Source organism: Danio rerio, chromosome 13 (genome assembly GCF_049306965.1).
Source record: "Danio rerio strain Tuebingen ecotype United States chromosome 13, GRCz12tu, whole genome shotgun sequence".
Taxonomy (NCBI): domain Eukaryota; kingdom Metazoa; phylum Chordata; class Actinopteri; order Cypriniformes; family Danionidae; genus Danio; species Danio rerio.
The window spans coordinates 37,952,737-37,966,953 of NC_133188.1; the positions used below are offsets into that span (position 1 = coordinate 37,952,737).

General features: G+C 32.3%; 1 protein-coding gene across 8 annotated transcripts in view; it reads left to right on the forward strand.

Annotated features, from left to right (window-relative positions):
* The window catches only part of macrod2 (mono-ADP ribosylhydrolase 2), an 862,720-nt gene that overhangs the window by 801,113 nt on the left and 47,390 nt on the right, over positions 1–14,217 (forward strand). For all 8 annotated transcript variants that reach the window (XM_017358720.3, NM_200549.1, XM_073919424.1 and 5 more), the window contains 2 exon segments: positions 8,549–8,581; positions 9,250–9,291. In XM_017358720.3, the coding sequence (XP_017214209.1) occupies positions 8,549–8,581; positions 9,250–9,291 (75 nt within the window).

Below are 14,217 nucleotides of genomic sequence, written 5' to 3' on the forward strand. Positions count from 1 at the left end.
CTTTTGCTCTACTTGCACTACATTTTTAGGCAAGTAGTGTTACTTTTACTTGAGTATGATTTTTCAGTACTCTTTCCACCACTGCAAGAGAATGAAACCATGAATACAAGTGTTAATAAGGTATGTTAATAAGTGTTTAGTGCTTATTCACTTTCAACTGCTTCTGAAGGGAGTTGAACAAAGTTTCCAATTTTTACAGATATGGAAAAAAAAAATACATATGTATGTTGATTTCTTAAAATCAGCAATGCGGAATCAGTTGTGTTTAATTATACATAATATTTTCAATACTCAAAATACAGTTTTTTTTTTTGTTTTTTTATATATATATCTATATTTTTCCCTTGTGCTATTTTTTATGCTCATAAATCTGTCCTTTATAACAATGCATAAATAAGAGATAATTTGACTATAATAATTTCAAATAGATTTTGTTCAAGTAAAAAAGTGACAACTATTTTGTGCATTCTGGACTAAATTCTTAAAGAAACACTTCCAAAAGAAAAAAATGTACTTATTTGAAAACTCCCCTTGAGTGAAACAGTAGTTTTAGCATTTTTTATTCCATTCAGCCAATCTCCAGGTCTGGCAGGAGCACTTTTAGCTTACCTTAGCATAAGTCATTGAATCTGATTAGACCATTAGCATCTTACTTAAAAATTAAAAAAAAAAAACATTGACTCATCTGTAGTTATATTGTGTACTAAGACCAATTGTAAATTAAAAGTTACTATTAACTATTATATAGTTAAAAACTATACTCTCATTCTGGTTGATACCAATGGTCTAATCGGATTCAGTGATTTATGTTAAGCTAAGGTAAGAGTTGGTTGAATTTGTTAGAGTTGTTTAACTCTAGGGGACTTGTGAAATGTCTTGACTAATAAAAGCAAGAAGTGTTCCTTTTACCATAAAGGAATGTTAAAACCACACCACATGCTTTTTACAGCTTCAGATTTCCTTTCAGTCCCCCCAAGGTTAATACTCTGGCTTTTATCACAGTTTTTGTTGATTGTGTGTATAATAGACATGAAGACATTTTGATGGAGGTGGTTACTACTAGGATATTTGAATAGATATGGGACTGTTTACACCCACAACTAAATAGAGATGTCTAAAATGGTTTGAGGTTGATCACTTTTTACCTGTTCTGGATGTTTAAAAAATCACACACATACGTTTTACAGGATTGCTTTTGTAATACAGATGCCCATGTGGTTGAATGCACTAAAACAGCCACAATAGACCAGCTGCTCTCCAGGCCTGGTTTTACGCATTCAAACAATGAGTTATAAAAGCTATAATAATGGGATATTGTGATCAAAACAATGGTAATTGCTTGCATTTAACCCTTTTTTGTAGTTTTGAGCTCTGTAGACAATCATAGATATGTTTGTAAATTCTTGAAACTGAAAGAAATTGTGAAAAATGTTGTAAACTGTTAACCATTAGCTGTGTTTCCATCCAAAAATTAACTATATGCGCAAAACTATATTATCGCATAAAATGTGCGAATAAAGCAGCGTTTCCATCCAACAATTCAAGCAAACAAAATAGTCATTTCCTAATTAACTGATGCTAAAAATCAAAAGAAAAAACTGATTTTGCAGCGTTTGCAGAGGCTGCGTGGGTCTTTTCTTCATTTAATAAATGACTTGGACCTTAGAAGGCAATCCTGACATGCAGGGAACACGCGATGGCGTTTGAAGGCATGAGACGTGGAGCACAGACGCTCTTGATTCTGGAGGTCATTAATATAATAACACTAATAGTAAAAAGGTTACAGTGTTTTAGAATATCTAAAACAACATTTCGGAGGTTTTACAATGCGCTCAGCCTGCTAGTTTGCCCATTTTTTATCATCACATGATCTCTTATAACAAAATCACATGACCTTTTTTAATGCACATACTGTAATTTGTTCAGTAATAGTGTATCTATCATGTTTAAGTGCATTCTTGCTCATAGAATAAAAAGTTTTTTCCACTCAGTTATATGCATATGATTTTAATGTGCATTTTCAAAAGTTATGCGTATCTTGTCCTTTCCATTACCAAAGTCTCACTTTGACTGGATTGTTTAAATAAGTGAGTCTTAAGTCTCACTTTGACCTGTCGTTTGAATCAGTGAGTCAATGACTGTAGACTCACTCTGTCTGGATTATTTGAATCAGTGAGTTTTTAGTCTCACTCTGACTGAATCGTAAAAAATTAGTGGGTCTTTAGTCTCACTTTTACCTGATCATTTGAATGAGTGATTCAATGACTGTAGATTCACTCTGACTGGACTATTTGAATCAGTGAGTTTTAGTCTCATTTTGACCGGATCATTTGAAAAAGTGAGTCTTTAGTCTCCATTTGACCTGATTATTTGAATCAATGAGTCAATGACTGCAGACTCGCTCTGACTTATTCACTTTCAACTGCTTCTGAAGGGAGTTGAACAAAGTTTCAGTTTTATGCATATGATTTTAATGTGCATTTTCAAAAGTTATGCGTATATTGTCATTTCCATTACCATTAACTGTTTTTTAATAGGTGGATGGAAATGTAGCTATTGGCATCCATAGTATGAACGTAAATAGTTACTAGTTTCCCACATCCTTCAAAACATCTTTAAATAGACAATAAATCTCCCAATGTAATTTAAAAATCAAGAAAATAGCTTAGTTGTATTTTAAAGCATCTAAACTTTCCACCTTTTGCAACTTTTTTTTTGCTTTTAACTGTTTCCCATGTGATCATCCAAGCACACATGACTCATTTCAGCTCTCGTCTCTCAGAATAATTTGGCTTTGTCTACAGGTTATAAACAACATTCCTCACTGGTGTACGTGATGACCGAATGACCTCACAGTGAAGCTGAGAGGATTTATCATCTCCGTATTTTAGAATCCAATTTATCTTCAGGTTCCTCACAAGAATACCATCAAAGACAAGGGTGGATGTCAGCCTCTTTAGAGAGAAGAGGATGCCATGACTGCACCCCACGCGTAGGATCGTGGGATAACGTGGATTTGAATATCCTTCCTTCCTGTAAATGGAAGATATGATGTTGTTAACCATATTCTCTACAGGCAATTTAGGATGAATGACACAAATCAAAAGTAAAAGTACAGATATCATAATCAAATCTTACTCCAGTAAACATTGAAAGTCTTCCTTTTTAGTTTTGCTTTAAATCAATTTGTAGATTCTGTTCATACTTTATGGTTGACTCGCTCTGACTGGGTCATTTGAATTAGTGAGTTGCTAACTGTACATTCCTTCTACCATGATCATTTCAAGCTTTGAATCACACTAAAACTGTAGACTTGCTCTGACTGGATCCTTTGAATCAGTACTGTAGACTCCCTCTGATCAAATCAGTGATTCATATCACTGTATTTAAATCATTCAGTCACTGACTGTAGACTCATTTTGATTGGATAATTTAAATCTGTGAATCACACTGTAAATTTGCTCGAGCTGTTTTTTTTTTGTTTTTTGTTTTTGAATCAGTGAGTTGTTAACTGTAGACTGACTCTAATCAGATCTTTTAAATCAGTGACTTGTTAACTGTAGACTCGCTCTAACCAGATCATATAAGTAAGTGATTCATAAAACTGTAGACTCACTCTGACTGCAGTATTTGAACCATTGAATCACTAACTGTAGACTAACTCAGATCAGATCATTTGAATCTGTGAATTGTTAAACTGTTGACTCTTTCTGTCCAGATAAAAAAAAAATCTGTGATTCATAATGCTGTATATTTGCTCTGAATATTTGAATCATTGATTCACTGACTGCACATTCTCTCTGAACAAATAAATTGAATCTGTGAACCATACTGTATAACTGTAGACTTGGCTCTATCTGGAATCAGTGAACTAATTATAGACTTGCTCAGACTGGATCTTTTGAATCTGTGAACTTTGGACTTGCCCTGGACAGGTCATATATGGATCAGTAATTCATGGCACTCTAGAATCACTCTGAATGGTTTATTTGAGTCAGTATTTTGTTTACTTTTGGCTCACTCTGATTTATCATTTTGGTTTGGAACAATGCTACAGTATGCTACAGATTGACTAAATCGTTAAAATTAGTGGGTCTTTAGTCTCACTTTTACCTGATCATTTGAATGAGTGAGTCAGTGACTGTAGATTCACTCTGACTGGACTATTTGAATCAGTGAGTTTTAGTCTCATTTTGACTGGATCATTTGAATAAGTGAGTCTTTAGTCTCCATTTGACCTGATCATTTGAATCAATGAGTCAATAACTGTTGACTTGCTTTGACTTGACTATTTAAATCAGTGAGTTTTAATCTCATTTTGACCAAATCATTTAAATCAGTGAGTCTTTAGTCTCACTTTAACCAGATCATTTTGATGAGTGAGTCAATGACTGTAGACTCACTCTGATTGGATTATTTGAATCAGTGAGTTTTTAATCTCACTCTAACTGGATTATTTGAATCAGTGAGTCTTTAGATTGACTCTGACTGGATCATTTAAATCAGTGTGTTGTTTAATATGAACAGATGCAGTTTGCTAAGTGATTTATTAACTGACAAGATTTTAGTCTTAACATTTGGAGCTCTATATTATGTACTGGGCACAAAGTCTAAAGCGCATGATGCTGTGCGCACTCCAGTGATCACATTCATTAGCCTACATATTTAATTTCATTTGTTAAGCGCAAAGATTTGTTTCAAAACTATTTCTAAATTCAGTTCTAGTTTCCAGGAAACAAATAAATGAACAATAATAATGAAGTGTTGTCAAAATTGGAGTTATAACCAAACACACACCCTATTCTAATGCCCCACATGGTGAAACATACGTCTACTAGACGCAACAGATGGACAACTCTAAACTTGTTATTTAAAAAAACAAAAAAACATGCATATAATAAATAAAACTGCTAATAATAATAACATTATACAAATCCAAATTGTCATGAATAAACTTTAAAATTTGAAGAAGGCATGGAGGTTGTGGCATTTAAATTTATACAAAAAAATAATAATTTGTGTAACATTTTATTCCTTTAATTTTTTTCAGATGTAACAGTATTTGTGTATTATTTTACATCCTGTGTGTATTAAACAATGTATAAGCGTTTTGGACCTGCATAGGCACATAAATAAAGCGCTCTGCGCTGGACTTCAGACCAGGTTTCAGTTGGTCAGTTCCTCAAAATAGCAACGCGCCAACAATGCGCCTTAACACACCTCCTTTTCAGATTGAAACACCCATGAGTCCACAATGTGGCACTAATGGATTTGCTATTTAAATAACATGGTGCAAACGTGAAAATTAGGGTTGCGCTGGTCTGAAAATAGCAACAAATCACACCAAACACGTGCACCTTATTGCGCCGGGTGTAAGATTGGGTTCTTGGAATTGTGGTCAAATAAATAATACATTTTTATAAATAAAATGTAAGTATATATGCTTCAAAATGCATTAAAGTACAGTAGTAAAGAAAAAATACTCCACACTTTACTTTTTATTCTTTTTTATTGACAATGTTAGGGCTCTTTTTAGTTTTTAATCAGTTGTGTACTTTAGAGTTTTATGTTACGTCATAATGTTAATAGATAGTGTTTATTTAATGTACTTAAGCTTTATATGTGTTGCTATGATAGTGTTTAGTAGTTGATGCTATGAGTGTTGTTTACTGTGTTAATGAAATACTGTAAAAATAAGAAAGTCTTTCAGGGTTTTCTACCAAATATTTAGTGATATAGTTCTGGCAACCACAGCTGCCAGTATTAAACCATAAATTTAACAGATTTTTTTTAATAGTGTAAAAGTTCATCCAGAGGACAGAACATTGAGCTCCAGCCACTGCTGAAATGGCCTTTGCCCTTTATATGAATAAAAAGACACTATAAAATTATCTGCTGTTATTGGATGATCAATACTGAATTTAAAGTCTCAAAGGTCCTGTGGGTGTGAAGCAGGATTTGACTGACAGCACTACTAGAGGCAAAACTAACAACAAAAGACCTTTTTATGAAGGTCTGCCATATTGTGTTTGTTTTATTTTTTCATTGTGTGTGTGGTGCGAAAATAAATTGCTCAGACATTGGAAAACTGCTTCTCACACCAGCTTGTTAAAAAGCCAATTATGTCAGTGGTGTAATGGCCATTGTCAAGCACAGCGGATTATTTGTGTCCGGGTCTTCATTTTTCAATTCGTCTGAAACCTTGTATGGGTCAAAGAGACAGAGTAAGAGAGGAGACCAGAAGAGTATCATAATATTACTAAAAGGAGGAGATGTGTTGAGTTAGAGCACTAGAGTGGCTGAAAGGGACAAAATTAAACCCACTGGGGATAAACATGTTCATGTAAACCCTTGGGACACGGCAGCAGCTCATGGGATGTGTCTGTGTTGTGTGTGGGGTTTGCTGAGATGTCCATTGGGAATGCATTTTGGTGCGGAGATATTGAGAGAGCACAAAATTAGTGCTGCGATGAAACCCCCTGTAAGCCAGAACTATTATAAATATTTGATGTAAAACATGACCACAGCAGTAGAGAGCCTTCCTCAAGACAAATGTGGACTACTTTATCAAGAATCTTGAGGGAAGATTAATGTCCCAGACTACATTTAACATCAACGTACTGGGGTTATGATACTGTAATACATTTCCCCACCAATCTGTTTCTGTTTTGGGTTGTCTTTTCTCCTGTTTTCTTTTTTTTTAATGTTTATGTTTTTTTCTGTTTTCTTTTTGTTTTTTGCTTGTTTTGTTTTAGATTTTTTTTCTTCTGATTTAATTTTGTATTTATTTAGTTTGTATATGTTTATGTTCAATAATCATTATCTTAGTTTACTTGCATTTTTCTGCTCACGTTTGTTTTTTACTATAATATTGTTTGAATTAGTTGTGCTTTTTTGTGTTTTTTTTCTCATCATTTTCTTTTTGCTTAGATTCGTTTTTGTTACTTTTTTCCTGTTTAGTTTTTTTGTTCCATTTTGTTATGATTTTATTCCCTTTATAGGTTGTTTTCAATTATGACGTTCAGGTGATGCGCGGAATTCCTATGGAGGGTAGGGAGTAAAAAGCTGAATGGGAGACATAGAGAAATGTCCATATTTTTGCATTGTATATCATATTTCAAAGGAGATATAAATAGAAAATAATCACATATGTTGGGCATAATCTTTATATCATAAAGAGGGCAGAGTTTTCTACTGAACTGAAATATATCTGCCTGTCATCGAGGTGGAAGTACTATAGATAATTACTTGAATTAAAGTATCGTAGTAATTATGTTGTTGCTGTGGTACGACACTACTGTGGTAATAAACAAATTATTTAATAGGCTTCAGTTATTATACACCATTACAATGCACCTCCGATTACCCTAACGCTACAGTATTTTTTAGTTTATCAGTTTACTATGCTACAGTAGTATACATTATACACTTTACCATAGTGTGGTTCAAAAACCAGTTGATTATAAATTAAACTAGTTTTTTTTCCATGTGGGTACCAGATATCATGAAATGTGAAAGCGTACAAAAGCGTGGACGCTTAGTCTCCATCAGCGGTTCTCAAACTTTTTTCATCAAGAACCACCTCAGAAAAATATTGTCTCTCCAAGTACCACCATAATGAGCAGTATTGAAATACAGTAGCGTAGCAAGCCCAGTAAAGCAGCTACAGCTCTGCAGGTCTAAAATGTGGCAGATTAATTTCTATTATTAAGAATATTTATTATTGTCAGCCATTTTAAACATTATAAAAAGTCTGAATGTTAACACTGTACTGTGCTTATATGTAAAAATATAAAATAAAATAAACAAACTAAAAACTAAAAACGTCAACATTTGAATTAAAATGTGATTTTAAAAGCTGAAAATGGTAGGTTGATGTTCTTAATAAGTAAAAAGAAAAGTGCTGTACTTAAATGTAAAGTATTAACATATAGTAGCCAATTCATCAACACCTGGAAATGTTGCCTGGGCCTCAGAAATATAGGCTACATGTCATATAATAAATAATATTATATGTCATATTCATATATAAATCATTTTTGATCAATTTTGAAATATATGTAGCAAGTACATATGACACATTTGATATCTCTGCGCACCACTAGTACACGTACTACACATACAGTACCGCAGTTTGAGAACCACTGGTCTACATTATTATTTATTATTAATTTATTTATTTATATTTGTAAGCGGGGAAAGTGCTCCACAGTAATAACGATGAACTTACGAATTTAGTTTGTGACAGAAGAATTGTAGTAGCATGTGTCTTTATTATAAATAAATATATCCAGGTTTATCTGTTTTCTCTTTTGCTTAGTTTTGTTTGGTTTACATTATGTTTTGTTTAGGTAAACTTTTATTCCTTGTTGGGGTTTTTTTGTAGTTGAATTTGCTTTGTTTTGTTCTTTACCTTCAGATTTGTTCTTAAATGTTGTTTTCCTTTGTTTTGTTACCGCCTAAAAATGTAGTAGCACAAAGTGTATGTATGCTTAAGCTAAATGCATGTGTTTATTTCTGACTTTCTGTTTTTGTGTTTTTTTTTTAGATCAAAAGGATGTTGAAATGATGAGCCAGACAGGTATGTCTTTCTTGTATGATCATTCATAGCTAAGAGATTTTGTTTTCCCTGAAACTGACCTTCTGGCATAAAAGCTTGAGAGAGTCATTTCCAAGTAGTTATAGTTTACAAGCAAGAAAAGCAGATCTGTGGACTTACTACTTTATATTAATTTTCTTAAAGATACATCACTTTGAAATGTCTTGTTATCATAGTATTTAAATTCTATGTCATTTGTCTAAACGTAATGATTTATTTTATTCACTACAACTTGCGGCTGGTTTTTGTTCCTGAACCAGAACTAAACAATAACACTAATTTAATCGGTCAAAACTTTAACTATATTAAAGATGGGATTTAAAACTTGTGATGCTGTAATATCAAAATTTATTATCGCACTGAAGTTTCTCTTTCTCAGTGAGCCATTAAAAAAAGGAGATGTTTGATAATCAAACATCAGCTGGAGTCTTCCCTGTTCCTCTTCACAGAAGAATTTGCTCTTTCATTTCAGCTTGCCAGCAGCAGGAGTGATTAGATAACAATCATCTTCTCTTCTTTAATATGGGATTAGCCACTGCAGTCTGATGAAAGCACCACAAAAAGATTTTTCTTGCTTGATTTTTTTTAGGAGGGATTTAAGAAGAAAGACACAAATCTTGTCATTAAGTTTTTCTCTTGTTTGATTTCAGAGGAAACCCAAGAAGATGTGCCGATGGATAGCCAGAAGCCAGGTTTTTATCTTTCTTTTTTCTCTTATCCAGTATTAGTCTGGATTACTATAAGCATCAACAACATAATGCTTATGCACAGAACACTTTCAGTAGCCCGTAAATGAAATTGATGAAATATCACTGTTTTAAAATAAATTTAGCAATTTTATATGCAAAAATACTTCATAGAAATTAGTTTCTAATGTGTTGTTTGGTCAATTACGTTACAGGTATATTGTGGTTTAAGTTATGATTTAAAGTATTTGGACTCTTTCTATTTCAACTAACACCAATCTGAAAAAGATCTAAAAAGTGAGGGAGCTGTGAAAAATAAAGTTTGTTTAATTAGTTCGCTTTGCATTTATTTAATCAAAATATATAATTAAATTTAAAATAAATATTATCAATATTTTATTTCAATATCTGAAAATTGAAGCGAGCTGTAAAAAAATCTATATCACTTTGCATTTATTTGATTAAAATATATTATTTGAATTGAAAATAAATATTTTCAATATTTTATTTTGTTTTGATTTATTTTATTTTATTTTTCATTTTATAGAATAATTTTTTTTTATTTTAATTTAATTTATATTATTTTACAACCTAAAAAGTAAAGATAGCTGTTAAAATAAACTTAACATTAGTTTGTTTTGCAGTTATTTGATCAAAACATGATTTAAATTTAAAATAAATATTATAAATATTTTTTTCAATATCTGAAAATTGAAGCGAGCTGTAAAAAAGTCTCACCATTAGATCATTTTGCATTTATTTGATTAAAATATATGATTTGAATTGAAAATAAATATTTTCAATATTTTATTTTGTTTTAATTTATTTTATTTTATTTTATTTCTCATTTTATTTAATAAGTGTTTTTATTTGATTTAAATTTAATTTATTTTATTTTACAATCTGAAAAGTGAAGATAGCTGTGAAAATAAACTCAGCATTAGTTTGTTTTGCAGTTATTTGATCAAAATACATGATTTTAATTTAAAATAAATACTGTAATTTTATTATTATTTTTTTATTATTAATATTTTTTTAATTTTATTTAAAAATCTGAAAAGTGATGATAGCTCTAAAAAAATAAACTCGCCATCAGTTCGCTTTGCATTTATTTGATCAAAATATATGATTTAACTTTAAGGATAAAAACGTTCAATGTTTTATTTTATTTAATTGCTTTAAGAACAATTATGTAGAACAACATTACTCTATTAATTAATTTTATTTCAACATTATTTATCAGAGAATCTGGAAAAACAAATTGCTGCACAATTTCCACAAAAAATATGAAGTACGTGGAAATAAAGGTTTAAACATTGATGATATTAGGTATAATATTTTACAATATTCAGTCAAATAAATACAGCCTTACTGAGCAGGAGTGCCTTCTTATACTTTAAAAATATTTAACAATTCTTAACACTTCCAAACTTCTGATCACTAGTGCATGACGTTCATACATATTTAAATAATCTCAAGTCTCCAAAAATGTACCAATGCTTGTTTAAACCACTATATACTCCCAATTTCTCAGAACATAAGACCAATTAGATCAGAAAATATGCAAAACAGGTTTGTCTGTGTATCTTGCTATGCACAGATTTTACTCAAACACACGTCATCTTCATGCTAGTGGAGGAATAAATTTATGAAGTCTCTCTGGTCTTTCCGCTTCACGTGTCACGCTGTACCCATTCACTGAAAGCTCTGCCTCCGTTGTCCTTCAACTCCTCTCATTACGGACAGGGAGAGTGGCTGTCAGTTACAGTTATTACCGTGACGCTTGCGTGTGTGTGTGTTTAATGAGACACCTCGCTCCAGTCCACACGAACGTACACAGACAGACATCAGAACATGTGCACAGACAGACACACACCAATGCACACGCTCAAATGATCACTTGTACACACACACACACACACATATGCCTGGCTCCCCCTGGGTATTCATGTAGCGTGATCGAAACTTTACGGTCAAACCCTGAGGACAAAACCAGCCAGGGTCTGCCTCTGCTCGCCTCGCTAACGTTGAGCTTGCGCTTAATGTCACTTTGACTGCAGAGCTCTGAATGGCATTTGCACACTCATAAGCTGCTGTTTTGTTTTTGATTTGGAGGTATTCACTGTGTGTGTGTGTGTTTGTGTGTGTTTGTGTGTGTTTGTGTGTGTGTGTGTGTGTGTGTGTGTGTGTGTGTGTGTGTGTGTGTGTGTGTGTGTGTGTGTGTGTGTGTGTGTGTGTGTGTGTATATTTATTTATATATATATTTATTTTATATATATATTTATATTTTTTTTTTTTGACATCCTTATTGCCAACTTTTGGTTTACTTATATCACACCAGCATTTATATAGGTGTGAATATGAGCAATATCAAGAGAAGAAGATTATACAAAAATCAAACCAAACCCTGTAATGTATATGATACTCTTTCAGTCTTTTTTATGTGTTGTATGTACAGATCCAGTTAAATTTTTATTCTTTTTTTTAAAGTATTTCCAAAGTTTCGTTTAACAGAGAACAGATTTTTTTCAACACCTTTTTAAGCATTATAGTTTTAATGAGTATTTTCTAATAGCTCATTTACTTTGTGTTTTATCTTTTTGTTTTTGTCTATTAATATTTTGCAAGGTAGTATTCACTTTAAAGTGAAAATTTAAAGGCTTGACTAGGTTAATTAGTTTATCTAGGCAAGTTAAGTCATATATTTGAGCCACACAAGTAGCAGTGCAATGTGACTGTATATCGGCACTGGTGGGAGGCGTGAGTTGGCTCAAGGCCACAGGCCCAGGGCCTTATATCACCAGTGACGATATACAGCCATATCACACTGCTATGAGTGTGATTTTTCATTTATACAGCAGTTCGACTTTATAATCATGTATAGAAAAAAAGACACAATCAAACACAGAGAGTTTCAAAAATCCTTTTTTACGACAGCCGAAACCATTGCTACTTCACCAATGTTACTTTAGAGCTAGTATTTAAATGATTCTCTTGAGTATTATTTAAAGTGATGACAAAACAGGTGATTTTGTTCACATTTTAAGATTATAAGGCTAAACGGCATGAAATGTCATCAGACTAGAGACATTTCCCAGTGATTCTCTGTTGCAATCAGGATATCACAAAAAAATATACAAAATAAACTGCATAGTTGCAATCTAAGCAACTGCATTCTTGCCTAAAAAAGGTTCAAAAGTACATTGTTGTGAAACAGCTGCAATATTTGTCAAACTGTAGTGAGTTTATTGATCCGCTGTCACTCTGTGTGGGTTCTGATATTGGCTATATATATTTATATATATATAAACTGCTTTTATTCCAGTCAAACTGAAGGAAATACTACTTTCTCCAGAAGAATATAATAGATCTGAATCTGTGAAACATCACTTAGGAAATACATATTTTAAAAAAAGAATTACAATTTTACAGGATTGCTAATCATTTTGCCTTAAACTGAACTGTATGTACCGTTGAAGTCAGAATTATTTGCCCCCCTAAATTATTAGCCCCCCTGTTTTTTTTTTCCCCCAATTTCTGTTTAACGGTGAGAAGATTTTTTTCAACACATTATTGAACATAATAGTTTTATAAACTGAACATAATAACTCATTTCTAATAACTGATTTATTTTAGGTTTGCCATATTTTTCAAGACACTTCTATACAGCCTAAAGTGACATTTAAAGGCTTAACTAGCTTTTTTTAGGTTACCTAGGCAGTTTAGAGTAATTAGGCAAGTTATTATCTTTAAAGGGCTAATAACTTTGAAATTAACCCTTAAAATAGGTTTAAAAAATTAAAAACTGATCTATTCTAACCGAAATAAAACAAATAAGACTTTCTCCAGAAGAAAAACTATTATCAGACATGCTGTGAAAATTTCCTTGCTCTGTTAAACATAAATTGGGAAATATAAAAAAAAAGAAATAAAAACTCAAAGGAGGGCTAATAGCTATGACTTCAACTAATATTCATTCATTTATTTATTTAAAAAATAGAATCAAAATGTTTTATATGCGGTTTTAATCTAAAAAAAAAATTAAAGATATATATACATTTTTTATACATATTTACAGATTTATTCAATGTATATATCTTTATAGGTCATGTACCTGTATGGATATTTTGTTTTTCTATAGATATAAACTCACAATATCTCTCACAATATCTCTCAAAAGATCGCTCACAGACACATCCACATAAACTCAGTAGCGCTGTCCCATGCAGCTTACTGTCTTGGTACCAGTTTTTTTTTTTTTTTTTTTTTTCCCATGACATCCTCATCGCCAACTTTTGATTTACTTTCTCCTACCATCATTGACGGCTGTAGCTATAAGCATTATTTATAGTAGTCTAGCCAAGCAGAGGAAGCAGAAGCACATGTTCTGCTTGGACTGAACACAAGAGCCAGTTATGATCCCTAGAGAAAAGCAAAACACAGAGGTTTTTAAGACCAGGTGAGACGGAGCTGGAGATGCACAGAGACAGAGGCTAAATCTGAATTTACCTGAGTACCGAGCACCTGCGACGCATGAATCATTGCCATATGAGCGCAGATCAGATGCAACTGCAAAATTTGTGTTTTATGTTTTTAAATGCATTCATTGAACAATGTGCATTCTGGCCTGTTTATGTTAAATGTATAATAGAATGTCATACCTAATTATTTAAAGGTTCTTGTTGAAAAATGGGGGAAACTTGTGATTTGCAGGATAGTATTAGGATTTAATTGAACAATTAATTAGTATTTGGGGCTGCACTGCGATCTTTCAATTGAGCTTTTTAATGTGGTAAAAATGTGCTTGTTGTAAATATTCCTGACAAGATTTTTTGGTGTACACAGGGTTAGAAATTAAGACCTGCCAAATCAACCATGGCGGCTAACACATATCAACATAGTAGCCAATTTGGCATGTTATGATTTATAAAT